The sequence below is a fragment of the Sarcophilus harrisii genome, chromosome 4, assembly GCF_902635505.1.
Source record: "Sarcophilus harrisii chromosome 4, mSarHar1.11, whole genome shotgun sequence".
Lineage (NCBI taxonomy): Eukaryota > Metazoa > Chordata > Mammalia > Dasyuromorphia > Dasyuridae > Sarcophilus > Sarcophilus harrisii.
The window spans coordinates 358,132,500-358,152,271 of NC_045429.1; the positions used below are offsets into that span (position 1 = coordinate 358,132,500).

Below are 19,772 nucleotides of genomic sequence, written 5' to 3' on the forward strand. Positions count from 1 at the left end.
AGAAGACACAAATTCAAATCCATCCTCAGATACTCCCTAGGTATATGATCCTGGAAAAGTAACTGAACTATGTTTGCCTCAATTTCTTCAACTGTAAAATGGGGGTAATGATAATACCTATCTCAGAGTTGTTGTAAGGACCAAATAATTGTAATGTGCTCAGCATCCTCCTTAGCACATGGCCCCTATATAAATGTTAGCAAATATAATAATAATTATTGTTATTACCTATCTAATAGGGTTGTTGTGAAGATCACATGCAATAAACACTCAGAACAGTGCCTGGCATTTAGTAACATAGTAAGTGCTATATGACTGTTAACTAGTAGTAGTACTAGTACTACCAGAAGTAGTAGCTCCAGTGCCTAGCATGGTGCTATGTGAATGCTGGCTGTTATTATTATAGCTCCACTGCCTAGCAGTAGTTCTGATACATTGTTGAATGATTGTCAAAGGTCATTTAAGTAAAAAGTTAACAATGTTAGAATTCAAACTCAAGCCTTCTGTTCCCAGCTCGTCATTTTTTCTGTTTTTTTTTTAATCCCCAGAGGATAGAAATAGGAACAACGGAAGAGTCAGAAGAGAGAAGTCTCAAAGGGAGAAATTTTTATTCAAAATAAGAAAACTTTCCTCCCACTTAGAACTGTTCCAAATGGAAAGTGATGCTTTGACACATAGTGAAATCATTATCACTGGAAGTTCTCTTAGAGGTGTTTTGGGGTGGGAAGGACTCTGTTTAATTATAGGTTAGATTAGGTAGCCCCCAAGTTCCTTTCTAGCACGGAGATTCAATGACACTGACCTAGTGACTGTGTGAAAAAAGGCGGGAGTAGGGGAGATGAGATAGGTGGTCCTCCAGCCTGACTATGCTTTGTTCTCCCTCAGATGTCTCCCCCGTGGTGCTGGGGCTCATCGGGGCTACCGTACTGGTGGTGTCTGTGTCTGTGACAGTCTTTGTCTGGACCTGCTGTCACCAACAGGCTGAGAAGAAGCACAAGACACCTCCTTACAAGTTTATTCACATGCTCAAAGGCATCAGCATTTACCCTGAGACTCTCAGCAACAAGAAGAAAATCATCCGTGTGAGGAGAGACAAAGGCGGTCCCGGGCAGGAAGGTGGACGAGGGAATCTCTTGGTGGACGCGGCCGAATCGGGTCTCCTAACCCGAGAGAAGAGTCCTGGGGTACTGAACACGAGCCCTTGTATAGACCAACTCCCCATCAAGGTGGACTATGGTGATGAACTGAGCCCAGTTCAGAGCCTGACCCCCGGGGGAAGCAAAACAGCTTCCCCATCCTCCCCAGAAGAAGATGTTATGCTGGGGTCCCTTACCTTCTCAGTAGACTATAATTTCCCTAAAAAAGCCCTGGTAGTGACAATCCAAGAGGCCCATGGCCTGCCAGTGATGGATGACCAGACCCAGGCTTCTGATCCCTACATCAAAATGACCATTCTTCCAGATAAGCGACACCGGGTGAAGACAAGGGTGCTACGCAAGACACTGGATCCCGTGTTCGATGAGACCTTCACTTTCTATGGCATCCCCTACAGCCAGCTGCAGGATCTCGTGCTGCACTTTCTGGTCCTCAGTTTTGACCGATTCTCCCGGGATGATGTCATCGGTGAGGTCATGGTACCGCTGGCTGGGGTGGATCCCAGCACTGGCAAAGTTCAGCTGACCCGGGACATCATCAAGAGAAATATCCAGGTGATATGGGCAACAGTGGGCAGGGAAAAGGGAGCCTCTGGGTGGGAATGAGGAGGGCATCCAGCTGCTGAAGAACGATAATGATAATTTACATTTATACAAGGCTCTAAGGTGTGTAAAAGTTTCCTCTACTGTAAAGTAGAAGTAGGTACCATAAGATTTCCTATAGCTATTTAACAGATGACTGTGGTTAAAAAATTAGATCAAAGGCATACAGCGAATAAGGTCAAGAGGACTTAAATCCAGGTTCTGATTCCACACATCCTTTCCAGTCTCTTGGGGGTGGAAGGGATGGAGAAGGGAACAAGCATTTATTAAGCACCTACTGTGTCTGTCCTAATAAATACAATCTCGCTTTATCCTTATGACAAAACCAAAGGTTGAAAAGAGACAAAAATAGCAGAAGTGGTGCTGTAAAGATCTCATTAATGGTTGAATGGGCATTTGCTCAGAGCCTCTGAGGCAAGCCTCTGAGGCAACCGAGGAAGGAGCAGTTATGATAATGGGCCGAGTTCCTAAAATTCTGCTCATTTGTACCATGCTGAGGGCACACTACTATGTAGTAAAGGGAACACTGAATTTGAAGTCAGAAGACTTGAATTTAAGAACGTGCGTTCACCAACTGCTAGTTCTGTGTCTTGGGCAACTTCAGTTTCTCCATCTGTAAAATGGAGAGATTACTTATACTATCTACCTCATCAAACTTTTAAGAGGCTCAGATAAAGTAATGAATGTAGTCATTCTGTCAGTGAGCATTTAATGAGTGTCTACTTTGTATCAGACATCGTACCTTGGACTGGGAATACAAAGAAAAGTAAAAGTCCCTGCCTAAAAGGAGCTCATACATAGTCTAATAGAGGAGAAAACATGCAAACAACTATATACAAACAAGATGCATACAGAATAAATTGGAGATTGTTGTTGTTTGTCCTTCGTTCTCAAAAAGGACCATGACATTAGGGAGATGATGACATGACATTCAAAGAAGTTGGATTTAAATGAGGGAGAGCTGGGCAAGGTCACCTGCCTCACTCTTCCTTCCAGCGTCCAGCTATAGATCAGGATGACTGGAGCTGGCACTCGATGCAATGGGAGACCCTTGGCCTTTTTAAGCTAAGGTTTTTTTTTGATAAGATTTCAGTTTGATTGAGGACACCTCCATTCAGTGAAGATAAACAACACAGAGAAGGCATTTACATGAAAAAGAATCAGAAAAGGGTTCCTCTAAGAAGTGTGATTTTAGCTGGTATAAGAAAATCAAAAAGCCAAGAAATCGATAAGAATGGATAGAATTATATTAACTATGTTATATATAGTTAATACGTAATATATATTATATATGTAACATATAATAACTATACTATATATTAACTATAAATCAATATATAAAGGAATTATTATTACTATCATCATTATTAATACTTCCAATTGACTTCACTGGTTTGGATACTTCCTTTATCAACAGAGACAGCAACCCCTCATTGGTAGACTTATGAAACAATCTCTGTGGATAGTGATGGCCAAAAACTAATTCATCCCCTAGTCACTGAGCCCCATAGAAATTGGCTGGGTTGGTCTTTGGACGACAGACCCAGATTCTGTTGCTTGGCTAGTATTCACGAAGCATTTCCAGCTTAGCAGGACCTGCCAGAGCTATGCCCTGTTAGAACAACTGTCAAGAACTCAGAGCTCACCCTCACTATGATGAGGCATTATAGGACTTGAACAGAGGTTATTATTATTAGTAGTAATGACATAATAATGACATAGTAATAATGACATAATTATCATTTTTCTTCTTCTACAAAACATGTTCAGACTGCCCAGTAAGAGTGTCCCACTCTCTCTGCCCATTCTCTACCACTAATGCCTACTCCTGGGATTCTTTCTGACTAGTTAACTCTATAGTTTAACCACTGACTCATTCAGGGAATGGGAGGGCCAGGGGGCTAATTTTCAACCTGGAGTGAAGTGTGGTCTCTCCAGTGGATTATTTCCCACAGCCCAGAAGCCATGGCAACTTCTTAATGTATTCCTTTTCCAGCGCCAACCTACAATTGTAACTGATTTATTTCCTATCAGAGTTTGACATACCACTAGCTGACTTTATATATGCTTCTATTTATTCTTTTCTACTCTTACCTTGTATGTGTTTGAAATGGAAGGTTCCCATTTCCAAACTCACAGTTGACTTTTCATAGGCACACCAGTTTTAAGGATAAAGATAAAGGAATAAATTTATTTTATGTTTATATTATAAATATAAAATATTTATATTATATTTTTACATAAAATATAAATATATTTATTATAAATAAATAAATAAATATATCATTTATTCCTTTAATGACCAAAAGAGGGGTACTGCCCCTCTTTCTTAATTCAATTCAATTCAATAAACACTTATTTAATAATCATTTTCTGCACCAAGTTTTGGGAATAGAAAAAGAAAAGTGAAACAGCCCCTGTTAACTGAATCAGGAGACTGAGCTGGGGTGGGGGAGGAGGTAGAGAGAGTAAGTAAAATATATACATACAAGTAATAGATATGTATTATGTGTATATATGTGTGTGTGTATATATGTAATATATATTATAGTTGAATCATTTCGATTGTATCCAACTCTCCATGACCCCAGTTTTATGGGCAAAGATGCCAGAATAATTTACCATTTCCTTCTCCAGTTCATTTTTACAGATGAGAAAACTAAGGGGAATTGGGTAGTGAATGTTCTCCTGACTCCAGGACCACCACTGGAACCACCTAGCTGCTCATTATATATATCATGTTATATTTTATATATATATACATACACATATATTTAAATATATAATGTGATATTGTATGTAGTTATATATAAATATACATGTAAACATATACATACATGTGTATAAATGTAGCATATAACATACATATATAGATACATACAGCTATATATGTGTATATGTTTTAATACAGAGTAAAGTCATATCAGAAATGAGGAAGGACTAAAAACTTGGGAAATTAGGAAATGATTTTTGCACTATCCATCCCACAAGCAGAATCATATTAGGGATGAGAAAGGACTAAAAACTTGGGAAATTAGGAAATAGTTTTTGCACCATCTATCCCACAAGCCTACCCTGTAATCCTTTCTATTTTGCCATAGAACATCATAACTGGAAGAGACCTTTAAAATGACCTGATGCCTTATTTTACCAGTGAGGAAAATGATACACAGATAAACAAGTGTCCTCGGTCAAAATCATCCAATGGTCATCCTGGAAGTAAACTATAGATCTCCTGACTCTCAATTCTGAGCTTAAGAGTTTCATTCCTTTAACTTCACAGGGAATAGTGAGTGTCCCCATGACTAAAAGATTTCAAGCAGCATAGGTTATCAGTGATATTGCAGATTAAGTTCATCCTTTGGGTTAAGGTTAGACAAATTAACCTCTGAAGTCCCTTCCAGCTACAAATTTGGGATTAAGGCTTTGATTCCTGCTGCCATGTCCTCCGAGGAAAGGAAATACTTTAATAGTTCTCAGTCATGGCCTCTTATAGTGTGTGTTAAGCCTTTTTTGTAAATATGTCTTTTATTAAAGGGGATCTGGTGAGGGTGTTTGTTGTCTAATTGTTTCAGTATCTCCACAAACACCTTTGGGGTTTTCTTAGCAAAGACTGGTTTGCCAATCTCTTTCCTTCCCCAACTCATTTTACAGATGAGGAATCAGGTACATAGGATTAGGTGATTTACTCAGGGTCACACAACTAGGTAAGCATCTGAGGTTGGATATCAGGTCTTCCTGATTCTAGATACAGCATTCTTGTTAATAAACACTGAACACCTACTATGTGTAGAAAGCTCTAGGTCAGAAACCTAGGTAAATTTAAAAATTTCTATAAAACATGATCCTGGTCCTACTGGACTTTAGTCCAGCAGGGGCATAAAACACCAATTGAAATTATTGTAATTCACAGCATCCCATGAGAATGGTTTTACAGAACTACAAAATAAATGCTGTGTAAGGTCTGAGGGGTGCAGCGGTTGGTAGTTTGGGAGGATGGAGGAAGATGTCCTTGGTATTTGATTGGACATTAAAGAATCCTGTTCAGCTGAACAAGTAAAAAGAGGTCATTCCAGGATTAGGGAACAGGGTGAATCTGGCTAAACTTCTCCTTTCCCTTCAAGCCTAACCTTCTATCCTTCTCCCGAGCCCTAGACTGGCCCCACTTGCTTCCCATCCCCACATTGGTCCCTTTTTCCTGACCCTTTCCTTGGTGGTCAGCGAGATTCCTACAGACTGCAGCCAGGACATCATCAGCCTTTTGGGGTAATGGAAGGAGGTGAAGGAAGCCAGACCCTTCCTCACAGCTGAGCAACAGGCTGGGAGAGAGAAAGGAGGGGGGGATGAGAGGAGATTTGGTCTGGGAACCCAGCAGCCCCAAAGCAGGGCACTAGGCAGGGAGCTCAGTCAATGACATTTGCTAAATAGCCAGGGGCTCTTGGCATGAGCTGCGTTTCTTTCCACTTTATTAATTCTCTTCAGAAGGAATAAGCCAGGACTGGGAAACAGAGCCGCCCTTCCCCCAGCCCCCTCCAGAAGGCCCCAGAGCAGCACAATACAGGAGTTTGTACAAAGAAGTCCCAGACGACAAGGGCTACAGAGGTACATTTTCATCCAATGAGGCAGCCAGCCATTCATTCTGTAAACATTTATTAAGTACTCACTAGGTACTGATGGAGAGGTAGAGTTTAGAAATCCCTGCCCTCCTGGAGCTTACAGCTCAACGAAAATTCAGAAATAAGAGGCAAAAACATAACTGGTACAATATTATTACCTAACAAGTGCATTAGAAACTTCCATGAGGTCTGAAGGGGAAATCAGGAAAGGCTTTCCTGAAAAGGCAGTATGAAGGAAAGGCAAGAAAAGATACAGAGGTGAGAAACAGAAGGAGATGTTTGGAGATCCCCTTAGACATCATAAAGTCCAACCCACTGTGACCACCCTCCCTACCACCAATATGCCCTTAGATTCTGCTCATCCTAGAATTAGCTGATCTAATGTTATTGATAAAGGGATTGAGGTCTGGAGAGATGACTTTGGCAAGAGAGGTAGAGGGACAGGAGAATTCATTTTGGCTGGATGATATCCTACACATTGGAGAGAAATACAAGATAAAGCTAAAAAGATCTGATGAAAACAGACTGTTTCTAGAGGAGGCTGTGAGATGGTGGCTCAGTGGATAGAGCCCCAGGCCTAAAGTCAGGAATGTGAGTTCAAGTTCTAACTCAGACACTTACTAGACATGACTCTGGGTAAGTCACTTAACCTTGCCTTGTCTTAGTTTCCTCATCTGTAAACTGAGCTGGAGAAGGAAATGGCAAACTGCTCCGGTATCTTTACTAAAAGAGCCCCAAAGGGAGTCATTAAGAGCAGAGAAATCATTTAACCCCGGGTGCCTCCGTTTCCTTACCTGTAAAATAATTTGGAGAAGGAAGTGGCAAACTGCTCCAGAGTCTTTGCCAAAAGAATCCCAAAGGGAGTCATGAAGAGCAGAGAATCATTTAATCCTCTGTATCTTAGTTTCCTTACCTGTAAAATAATTTGGAGAAGGAAGTGGTAAACTGCTCCAGTATCTTTGCCAAAAGAACCCCAAAAGGAGTCATGAAGAATAGAGAGAATCATTTAACCCTTTGAGCCTCAGTTTCCTTATCTGTAAAATGAGCTGGACAAATAAATGGCAAACTGCTCAAGGAACTTTGCCAAAAGAATCCCAAAGGGATCATGAAGAGCAAAGAATCATTAACCCTTTGTGCCTCAGTTTCCTTATCTGTAAAATGTGCTGGAGAAGGAAATGGCAAATTGCTCCAGTATCTCTGCCAAGAAAACCCCAGTGAGAATCAAGAAGAGTAGAGAGAATTAGTAACAGTGGTCTCAAAGGACAAACAGAGCAATAAGCAATGCTTTAGAAAGTCATGTCTTCCTGGCAAGAACAGGAAAGAGCTTGCCAAGTTCTGTTTGGTACTGGCTTCAGTTCCATTGCACTATGTAATCTCAGCATCTCTATGGGAGGACCGTTTGACATATAGTAGGTACTTAAACAATACTTGAATTAGCCCTGCTAAGAAGGTAAATGAAAGTACAAATGAAATTAACTCTTGGGCAGTGGTTAAAGTAATCAAATTCAATTCAAGAATTAATTAAGCACTTACTGTGTGTAAGACTCTGTACTAAAGGATTTAGATTAAAAAACAAACAAAAAGAAAAATGGTCCCTACCTTTAAGGACATTACATTCTACTAGAGAATTATACCATTTACACAAATATATGTAATCTGAGGAAAGAGCAAACTAATTAGAGAAAAGGTCTCATTAGGAAGGTGTACCTGAGATGAAGCTTAAAAGAAGGGAAGAGGGTAGCTAGAGCACCAGCCTTAGAATTAGGAGGACTTTTCAGGCCGGGAGGCAACCTTGCAAAGGCAAAAAAGCAGAGCTGGAATACTGGGTTTAGAAGATGCAAGTATCACAATTTGGCTGCATTACAGTCTGGAAAAATCTAGGGTCATCCTTGTAGTCACCATTTATTGACTTCCCGAATGAGAGAGGAAAGGCCAAGGGAGAATTGGAAGAATTAAGAGTTCATTGTGGATGATTCACAATGGAAATCAGCCAAATGAGGATAATCAGAAAGCAGATTATTACTGTAATTTGTTATTATTTGTTGTTGTTTTGTTATTGTTAACATACAAATCCTCTTCAGATCAATGTGTTCTCAGCTGTAGCTTATGGAAAAATATAATCCCAGTGGCAATTGATAGCCCTCTCTCTTTTGACCACATGGCTCACTCTGACAGAGGTTAAGCATCAACATCCACCTCCCTCATTTTAGAGATGAGAAAACTGAGTCCATGAGATGAGAAGTGATTTATTTAAGGTCACAAAAAATATGGGCCTATGGAAACATGATTCTTGACTACTGGTTCAGGGTTTGTTTCTATCTCTAGGACTGGAAAAATGGTTATGGGAGATTGTGGGAGAAAAAAGTTAGAAATGCCAGTCTTCTGGGGAACAATAATGAAATTTTAACTAGAAAATTGCTATAAAAGAAGGATGTGAATTGCCTGCTAATTATACGCATAGATGGACATGGCTCTCTGAAGCATTTCTTACCGCTCTGTTTGCCCCTTGGGATCACTATGCCTAATTCTCTCTGCTCTTGAAAAGAGGAGGAGGGCTGGAGAAGGGAGGAGGCTGGGATCTCAGCCCTCTTCTAAAAATATCTCACAGCCTTACTAGAGCGGGAACAAAACCTTCTCCCCCTTTTTCCTCTGTTTGAAAGTCTCCCAGGGTCTTTGCTTTAATAGGCTGACGGGCTGAGAAAAGCAGCTCCCTCCCAGCCCTGAATAACTCTTTCTTCTGAAAGGCCCCATTCATTGATGCTGCTATTTGGCATGGGAATCTGGGGAAGGGGAGAAGGGTGTGAGAAGGGGGATGAAGGATCAGAGAATAGCTTTGGACTGAGGGCCTCCAATGCAGACTCTAATGGCATTCAGGTGGTAGTGTGGCAACAGATTTGGACACCCAGATGGGAAGGCTGGGGGGAGTGAGATGGGGCCTAGTGCCAATGCAAAGACCAAAACAAACATGAAAGGAATTGGGGCATTCAGCTTAAAGAAAGGATCTTTGATGAGCAGGGAGGTAGAAGATGAATAAGATGAAGGGGAAAGAGGGAGTGATGTGAGGGCTGCAAACTGATTATACTGAGGACATAACCCTGGATGATATGGATTAGAATCCTGGCTCTCCCCTTTACAATGTGATTTTTGGGTAAATCAGTTCAAGTCAGATTTCTCATCTGTAAAATGGAGAGACTAGCCCCAGTGATCCTGGAGGCTCCTTTCAGCTCTCTGTGATATTGTGATACAATGACCCCATGATCAGATTCAGATGGAGATCTGATGCATGTTCATGTCTGATCATGAAAAAGGAAAGCTTAGATTGTAAGTCAGGCATCAAGATCCATTTCTTGATGGGTCACAAGACACTGCAGAGAATGACCTGGAGAAACCAAAGTGGGTTTCAGCGATAGGAGATGCTCTGAAATGGCTGAGGTTCATTCCTCTCTAATATCAAGAAGAGAAACCAGATTTACTTTGAGAGCTCTATTAGCTTTTGGTGTTGTAGTAAGAGAACAGGTCACCCCCACTTCATCTTTTTTGTTTGTTTGTTTTTAGTTTAATCTGCTTAAAGTGAATTGAAGCATGAAATATAGTGAATTATATCATGAAAGATAGAGTGAACCAAAAATCTAAGTGCGAAAGGAAACTGTCAAACCTTAAAACAGCACTAAGACTTTTAGAACATCCTATGTCGAATTGAATATTTAATATATCTAGTTATTTTGTTTTCCAAAAAGTTAGGTTCAGATAATGGGTTTTTAGCACAGACTAGCGATCAACTTATTTCATAGCATCCTAGAATTTAGAGCTGCAAAGAAACGTTAGGAATCATTATATCAGTTTCCTACTTAGTACAGAAGTATCTGTAAGCAAAGGGCTGCTAACTTGGGATCTGTGGATAGATTTCAGAAAATGACATATTTGTTTCAACACAATTGCCTCATTTGCAGCCTGTGAATGACAAGACTGAGGATCTGTTCATAGGCTTTGTCAGATTCTGACGTAATGTAAAAAAAAAAAAGTGTCATAAATCCCTGACTTATAGGCTCCTTGACAGATGGGCTTCCACCCACTGCTGACCTTCAGGATAGGGTGATGATCACTGCCTCCAAAGCACTGGGCCTCCATCCAAATCCCAGCTCTGCTCATTACTATCTGTGTAACCTTGACAGTTCCCTCCATTTCTCAAAGCTTCTGGAGATCATTCCCACAGTGTTCTCATCTGTTCATTGGTCCATTTCTAGGAATACCCAACTCCTTCAAAGGCTCATTTCAGAGGTCACCCTTTCTAATCTTCTCCAATTATTAGCACGGTCTGGCCCCACCCTACCCCCCAATCACTTAAACATTATGTCCTTATCTGTGCATGTATTGTATTACTCCTATAAAATGTAAACTTCTTGAGTCCTAGGACTATTTTTCCTTTTAGCTACATCTCCAATACCTAGCATAATGCCTTGCATACTTTAGATGTTTATTAAATGCTTTTTGAATAAATGAATAACTTCTCTGGCCTTCCACCTTCCTTGGAGAGCCTCCTTGCCCATAAGTCCAAAACCTTATTCTGACATTCAATAAATAATAGCTCATAGGGGCAGCTAGGTGGTGCACTGGATAGACCACCAGCCCTGAACTCAGGAGGACCTGAGTTCAAATCTGACCTCAGATACTTAACACTTTCTGCCTGTGGGATCCTGGGCAAGTCACTTAATCCCAATTGCTTCAGCAAATAATAATAATAATAGCTCATAGATATGTGTGTGTGCACTTATGTGTATACATATGAATATATATTCATATAAATGTGTAGATTCATACAGTATATGTATAATGGTAATATATGTGTACATGATTTATACTTACATGTATATATACCCACTGATCTGTACCTATATATATGCACATGTATATATATTTGCATATTATATGCAAGATTATATACATATACCCATATGTGTATATCTGCACATATATGATCCATTTGTATGTCTACACATGTTTTTATATGTACACAACCCACTTGTGTATATAGACATGCACCTATATATAAGCATACATGTATATAAACCCACTCTGGTGTCCATACGTAAATCTATGCAAATCTATGCATACATGCACACACATACATATCCACTTAAGACTTACAAAGTACTTTCCTCACAATAACCCCATAAAATAATTAGTCCACACAGTCGTTTTAGCTCTGTTTTACAGAAGAAGAAACAAAGAATCCAACAAATAAATGCATTGGTCAAGGCAACATAGCTAATCATTTTGGCCTTGAATCCAGTACTATACAGTTTTATACTATACAATTTTCTCTCTCTTGATACTGGAGAACCAGTTTATGATTGTAATCTCTGCTGGTTTTTACAGAGATATAGAACATAGGCATTAGTGTATACATGGAAGAACCATTAAAAAATTCACAATTCTCCTGTTTAAACTGTTCCGTACAGCTAAATGTTAGCTGTTCAATTAGTCTTTTATTAAGTACCTACTATGTGCCAGACATGGATGCAAAGGAAAACAAAATAAACAAAAACAATCAAAAAGAAAAAGAAAATCAAGGAGCTTACAGTTGAATGGGGAAAACAACATGCTAACAGCCGTGTACAAGCAGGATAAGATGGAAATCTTCAACAAAGAAGGCAATAGAATGAAGAGAGATTAGAACAGGTTCCCTCTAAAAAAGTAGCATTTTATTTAGAACTTGAAAGAAACCAGGAAGAACAAGGAAGGGATGGACATTGGAGTTCCATTTCCTTCTCTAGATCTTTTTACAGATAAAAAAACTCAGTTAAGTGACTTGCCCAAGATCATAGAGCTAGAAGATGTCTGAGGTAATATTTGAACTCAGGAAGATGAATCTTTCTGACTCCAGCCCCAGCACTCTACCTACAGAGGCACCTAGCTATATTACTTATATATGTAAATTTTGAGTAGAAGTTATTTTTCCCTCATTCCAGAAAGATTCCCTGTTTAAAACATAAAAAAAACACAAATTTTATCTAGGGAAAGATAAGTCTAATGTGGCCATTAGAATCAATTACGTCATTTAAGAACAAAAAGGAACCTTAGAAATCATTTAGTCTAAAACATTCCCTGCCCTTTTTTTTTTTTTTTTTTTTTTTTTTTTTTTTTCTTAAACACACAAGAAACCCAGATTCAGAGTAATTTGCTTAAGGTCAGATAGTCAAGATCATATAGAGAATTACTGGAAGAACTGACATTAAAACTCAGATTACCTCATTCCTTGTCTCAGCACCTAATACATAATAGGTACTTGATAAATATTTGTTGAATTTAATTAAGTTTCTATTATACTATGATGGCTGGACTAGATTTTTTTTTTTTTGAGGCTGTCGTTTAGTGACTTGCCTAGGATCACACAACTAGAAAGTGTCTGAAGATGGATTTGAACTCAGGTGCTCTTGACTTATCATCCTGTGCTCTATCCACTTCATCATCTTGCTGCGCCTGCATTAGAATTTAAATATGGAAAAAGAAGATGATTGGGTCAGAGAGAAAACATCCTAGTAAAAATAACCCCTTATGGGTCTAATGTACTTTGTAATTTAGAGAGAGCTTTCTTTCATATTTATAATCTCATTGGATGTTCCCAATAGCCTTGAGAAACAGGCAGGGCAAATTTTAGCTCCATTTTATAGATTAGGAAATTGAAGTTCAGAGAGAGAGAATTACTTGTCCAAGTAATACACCATGTTGCCTTCAGAATCATTATAGGTTTTACTATAATTCATGAAGACATTATAATGGCAAAATGAGAGAATATATGTGAAAGCAAAAAAATGCCCTGGACTGACAGAGCTGAAAAGGACTTAGGGATCATCCAAGATAAGAAATCCATGGCTTCAGTTGCACTGTCAGTTAATAAGCATTATGCTAAGGCCAGTGCCCAAGGAGAAACAAAATGATCTAGGAGCTTGTTCTGTTTATTCCATCTGAGTTTCATCCCCCTGGGGCAAAGCAGTAATAGCCCAGCCCTAGTTGCAGCTCCGATTTTCAAAGGCTTTCATTCTATAGTACTTTTTTTCTCTTCATGGGGGTAGCTAGGACAACTATTATTATCCCCATTTTACAGGGAAGGCTCCAAGAGTGACCTGCCCAGAATCTCACAGGTAGTGAGCGACAGAGCCCAGCCTCAGATTCAGGTTTTCTGTCTCCAGTGTTCTTTTACACTGACAGAGCACAAATTCTAGCGTGCTCTACCCAACTGGAAAGGTGTCAAGTTTGTTCTAGCCACAGATGGTGAATCTATTGTTTGAGGACCAGTCTCGATACAGAAAGGTTCATCACTAGAGATTTGGCTATTGAATGATGACATTTTTGGATCTTAGCAACTCACAAAGCAGTCTACTAAAGGAAGGGCTGTGATCTGCAAACACGAAGGGAATGCCTCCACAGAATTCATAAACTCTCACAACCCTGGTGCCTTCCCCTTTCCATCTCAGTTTCGCTCTTCCTTTCCTTTTCTCACACTCCTTGCCTTTTCCCTTTACATTTCACTGGTGATTGGGGAAAATATTTCCATCATTTTCCCAATAACATCTCATTCAACATAGAACTATTCCTTGTTACATAGATTGAGACATTGATAACTATGTATAACCAGCTTATTCTATACCTAGAGCCTACCATTTTCTTAGTTTTTTTTAATATATTAAAAATATATGTTTAATCCAACACAGACATACATATTTATACAATTATCTTGCTGCACAAGGAAAATCAGATCAAAAGGAAAAAAAAATGAGAGAAAACAAAACGCAAGCAAACAACAACAGAGTGAGAATGCTATGTTGTGATCCAACTCAATTCCCACAGTCCTTTCTCTGGTGTAAATGGCTCTTTCCATCACAAGACCATTGGAACTAGCTTGAATCATCTTATGATTGAAAAGGGCCACGTCTATCAGAATTGATCATCTTATAATCTTGTTGCCGTGTATGATGATCTCCTACTATTTCCTTATTGAGAAAAGGGAGGTATGATTATCAGTCCTCTGGAGTCAAATGCTTACTGCAGGAGTCTGATTTTGAGTTTTGATTTTTTGAATTTATGTGGTCATTTTGCACAACATCTTATTGGTTCTGTTTATTTTGTTCTACGTCAGTTCATAAGAATCTTCCTAAGTATCGCTAAATGTTTCATATTCACAGTTTCTTATGCAATAATTATATATTATATTTTATACCCAGGAGTGTGCTGATAAATGTTCACTCAGCTCTTGGAGGATTGGAGGACAGAAATATATACACCACATACTTCTAAATTTAATCTGAGAAAATTAATATTCTGTCATCACTTTCTTAAGTCTAGATAATTAACAAAACAAGCCCTAATCAATCCAGTTCTAATTTGTAGCATTTGCCAGAGGCATAAATGTGCACACTGAAAACTTAACAGTCAGCTCTCCAGAGCCAGTGGGAGCCTGGTTCAGCTCACCCCTGCACATGCCACAATTTGTTTTGCTATTCTCCAACTGATTGCCACAAGCTTTGTTTCCAATTCTTGGTTACTATAAATATGATTATTTTATTCATATATATTATATAATATACATAGTATATATTTTATATTTTATGTATATAATATTTTCCCTTCTATATAGATTCTCTTCCAAGGCCTCTGCACCCCTCACATCCTTCTCCCTCACTCTCTGCCAGATCTTCTCACATTTGGTCTCTTCCTTACAGAAGTGTATTAGCAGAGGAGAGCTGCAAGTATCCCTGTCCTACCAGCCGGTGGCACAGAGAATGACAGTGGTGGTCCTTAAAGCAAGACACTTGCCAAAGATGGATATCACCGGTCTCTCAGGTAGCAGCTATTTACTCCAATCGGCCAGTGGGTTGGGGTTTCTGAGTTCCCTCTCCTCCTCCAGGCTCCCCCCTTTTACCTTTGGCTTACAGAGGGAGGCAGCCCATGAATGGGCAAATGGCCAAGGCGCTCAGTGCCATGTGCTTGCTGACTATGTTGGCTCTCACCCAGAAGGTACCTGGGTATCAGAAGCCTGTATCCTTAAAAATCCTGCCCTTTATGAGGGGAATTTCTTTAGTGTGCTTTGGTGAGGTTACCTTATCCTGCCCTCAGTCCATTCCGAGTCCTTTCAGTGGGATTTTCAATTTTAAATGTTGCATCTATCCTTCACCCAATACCCATTTAGCGAACATATCCTATATTTAGTGAATAAATGCCCATTTTCTTCAAAACACACTTAGAGGACAGCTAGGGGGTGCAGTGGATAGAGCACCAGCCCTGAAGTCAGGAGGATCTGAATTCAAATCTGCTCTCAGACACTTAACACGTTCTGGCTGTGGAGCCCTGGGCAAGTCACTTATCCCCAATTGCCTGGGGGTAAGGGAACCCACCACACTTGGTCTCTTTTCCTTTTTTCTTGATATATTTTGCTTTTCTGTTACCTTTGGCCCCAAATCCACCAGGGCCACCCTGCCCGCTGAATCTGATCCCTCCGTAACTGACCCTTAGATTGTCCCGTGGGGTCCGCTGGCCCTGCTCCCAGCGGTGATGCCCGCTTCAGTACGGGGGGCGCCGGGGTGGGTCCCCGCCGGTGAGAGAGAACTTTGTCATGGGTCCGTCTCTGCCTTTCTGTCTCCCCGCGCTGCCCGGGCTGCAGATCCCTACGTCAAGATGAACCTCTATTACGGCAGGAAGCGCATTGCCAAGAAGAAAACCCACGTGAAGAAGTGCACTTTGAACCCGGTCTTCAACGAGTCCTTCATCTACGACATCCCCACCGACCTCCTGCCCGACATCAGTATTGAGTTCCTCGTCATCGACTTCGACCGCACCACCAAGAACGAGGTGGTGGGGAGGCTGATCCTGGGGGCCCACAGCGTCACGGCGGCCGGCGCGGAGCACTGGCGAGAGGTCTGCGAGAGCCCCCGCAAGCCGGTGGCCAAGTGGCACAGTCTGAGCGAGTACTAATCCCCAGCCCTCGCCCCCCAGCCCCGGGGGTGGGGTGGGAGAGGATCGGAGGGAGGGGCGGTGATGGAGAGAGGCGGACTCAAACCTCATCTTAGTCTTAGGAAAAACTTTCGTACAAAACACAACCCACGAAGGACAGACACCTTACTCGACCCCAGCAACAGATTGATTCTTTGGCTCCTAGCAATGAGGATTTTATTTTTCCTTTTTACAAGGCACTAGAAATTCAAAAAAATAAAAAATAAAAATAAAAAAAAAGGAAAAAGGGGGAAAAATGAGGAAAAAAGCGGGAAAGACCCCATACGTCTATATATAACAATGTAACCACATAATTGCATGTCTAATACAAACTGAATCGATTAGTGTAACTTCCAATATCCAGTTACAGATTTTTAATCCATGAAAAAGTCGTGTTCTGTGCTGAATTGTGTTTGCTGAGGTTCACCTGAAACTAGCCTCTTTTTACCAGGCTTCTCTGAAGGGTGTTGTGGTTTGTTTGGTTGGTTTTTTAATTCCAAATTTTGCCGTTGAACACCTCATCTCATCCACCATCTTGGTCTCGGTCTCCTTTCCAGCCTCTCTCCAGGAAATGGGAGAGGTCCCGGGCTGCTGCCTCACCAAGGAATAAGCCAAAAGCTATAAAGTCTGCCCTCACCGAGAAATGGAGGCGGGGCTGGGCAGGAGAAAGGATTCTGTTTCTTTTTGTTCTGTTTACCAGTAATAAGAAAAATCTAGCTAACTGAGCTGTGGGGATGGCTGACAGATGCTGTCCCTTGAATGGGCCTGACCTGCTGGAAGCTGGGTTTGTGACTCAGCCAGACTTTCCCCTTAAGGAACATGGAGGTGTCAGTTCAGAGGATCTCTTAGGGCAAAAGGGGAGAGGGAAGGGAAGGGAAATCCAAAGGGCCAGGACCCAAAGAGAATGAGATTTACGTAATGATCCCCAAATATTCAGGCTCTTTCTAGCTGAGAAGGATGAGGGAAAGGAGGAGAGAAAGACACTTGCCTGCCCATTTTGCTGCTATATACAGAAGTCATCCAGACTAAAATCTGAGTGGTTTAAGGCTTAGATGGGCTGGTCTATGGTTTTTCCAAACATTGTCCAAGGAATTTTTCTGGAATGGCCTAAAGCCTTATTTGGAGGTTAACTTTTGTTCCCTAAAGGAAGATATTCTTAGAAATGACTCTCTTCCTTGAAGTTTCAATGATTGCCCTTAGGAAGAAAATGATGGTGATGAGGATGTAAAGAGTAATAATAAAAGCTCAAATCCCTAACTTTCCAAGTCAAAAAGTGCCATCCTCAGCAAAAGGTATGTTGCCATCATCCTTGGATTTCTTTAACACCTTTTCCACCCTCCCCAACCCCAAAGGTACAAAGTACATGTATGACCTCACTGAGTTTCAAAACTTCCAGGGGCACTGGGGGTGATTTAGAGATTTTAATCAGTTTCTTCTACACAGTAAAATAGGGGCTCTTGAGAAATTCGGCCACTTGTCCAGAGTCCAGATCAGTGGTTGAACTGGGAAGAGAATTCAGGTCTCCTATCTTCCAGCCCAATGATTTTTTCCTTAGTTTTCTGAGGATTTAGACAACTGCCTCTGGGGGATAGCCTGAATATTAGTGGAACTCAAATTGCCACATAGGGCATCCCTCAGCCTACAAAAGGAATCAGCCCCGTGACAGCCTGAGCCAGGATCCTGATGATCTTCCTTTATTATACCAGTGAGGTACCACTATACTTAAAAAGTTCTTCCCGATTTGCTTCCAAGGAGGGCTACAGAAGTCAGATGGCTTATCAAAGGATGTACATCTTGCCTTGAACCTTCCAGGTAGTTCTGTAGACAATTAAAAAAAAAAAAAAAAATCCTCATGCTTCCTAAAAATAAAGAATCCCTTGTAGGTTTTTTTTTTTTAATCCCATCTCTTAAAAATCTCTTTTTTGAATAGGTAAAAAAAAAAAAAATAACAAGAGTCCTCTCCTTCCTTCCCTCACCCCAATTCTTTCCCTTTTTCCTCCAGTATTCTGGCTCACATTTCCTCCCATTTTTAAGTTGTGTTCAGAAAACTAGTCTCTGTCCTGTGCCCCAAGGATTGTAAATACTGTATCATACGTAGAAAAAAAAATAATTTTTTTTTTTTTTGTTTTCTAAAAGCTCACTTTGAGATAGTTTAATGTAAATCCAACAGGCGCGTTTTGAAGCCCGTCTAGGAAGAAATGGAAATGGTTCCTCTTCATCGCCTTAATGCCTAAAGATCAGAAATCCCTGAGCATCCCCACTTCTGTTTCCTTCCCAGAAACAATGCAAAGCAACTGGTGGAGATAGCTGGGCTTTGGCCCTGCTGTGTGTGTGCCTCTATAGCTCCTCCTGACATAAGTTTGGGAAAACTGCCTCTCCCCTTCCCCCACTCCCACCCACCCCCTCACTCTCCCACCTCCCCTGGTAGCTTTATTCTTCCCATCCTTTGGATCTCCTGAGTAGTGAACGGGTGGGGAGGGGATAGGGGAACTGTCAACAGTAACTTGGGGGGGGTGGGGGGAGGAGGACTGACCTCCATGACTGACTTTCTCAGAGAAAGACAATGTTGGGGACAAGGATAGCTTACCAGGTTCTCCCTACCTACCTCAGGCCTGATCCATTGGTGACCTTGACTTTGTTGACCCAAAGTTTCATTAGTTGGCTGTGTTCCTCTGGCCTTCTCCTTTCAAGGATCACTGTCAGGGCAGAGCCAGGGGACCGAATCCTCCTAGGAATCATTTGGTAGGCAAGAGAGTCATAGTCTCACTTTTTCTTTTTCTTTTTTCTTTTTTGCACAAGACTATCTCTATTTCTCTTTTTGTCTCTCTCTTTCTGTCTTTCTCTTTTCTCTATCTCTTCTGTTTTTCTCTGTCTTTTTCTCTCTCATTTTTTGTTTATCTTTCTGTCACTCATTCTCATCTCTCTCTCTCTCTCTATTTTTTCTCTCTCTCTGTCTTTCTCTTTTCTCTGTCTGTTTTTCTCTGTCTTTTTCTCTCTCATTTTATGTCTTTCTCTTTCTGTCTCTCTCTCTTTCTCTCTCTCTCTCTCTGTCTCTCTCTCTCTCTGTCTCTGTCTCTCTCTCTCTGTCTCTCTCTCTTTGTCTCTCTCTCTCTGTCTCTCTCTTTCTCTCCCTCTCTCTCTCTCTCTCTCTAAGGGTCAGGAATAGGTTTGGGAAATTGAGATTTGTTTTTGGAGGGTTGCCCTGCCTCTGGGCATTTCCCTTATAGGAAGAATAGAGCTTTTAATAGCATCAAAAGCCCCCTTCTAGAGTGGTTCCTTTTTTTCTAGCTCTTTCTGATAGGAGCCACCAAGAAAAATACCCCTGTTGAATTGGAATAGAGCTTGCTCCCAATCCAAAATCCAGACACAATTGGTTATCCGGACAGAGACAGCTTGTTCAGGGGAGGGACTG

The 19,772-nt window shown here is 40.8% G+C and overlaps 1 protein-coding gene and 1 long non-coding RNA gene across 2 annotated transcripts in view; one reads left to right on the forward strand and one right to left on the reverse strand.

The window, feature by feature from the left end:
• SYT11 (synaptotagmin 11) overlaps positions 1 to 18,290 on the forward strand; it is a 29,474-nt gene extending 11,184 nt beyond the window's left edge. Inside the window, exons 2-4 of the mRNA XM_031966737.1 lie at positions 886 to 1,709; positions 15,094 to 15,217; positions 16,032 to 18,290. Of these exons, the coding sequence (XP_031822597.1) occupies positions 886 to 1,709; positions 15,094 to 15,217; positions 16,032 to 16,342 (1,259 nt within the window). The 3' untranslated portion in view covers positions 16,343 to 18,290. The remainder of the gene's footprint in view (positions 1 to 885; positions 1,710 to 15,093; positions 15,218 to 16,031) is intronic.
• LOC116423347 lies at positions 1,608 to 16,038 on the reverse strand. The gene is made up of 2 exons (XR_004233915.1): positions 15,878 to 16,038; positions 1,608 to 1,776 (listed from the first exon to the last, which is right to left on the reverse strand). It is a non-coding gene; the product is annotated as an uncharacterized LOC116423347 (long non-coding RNA).
• Positions 18,291 to 19,772: the final 1,482 nt, after the last annotated feature.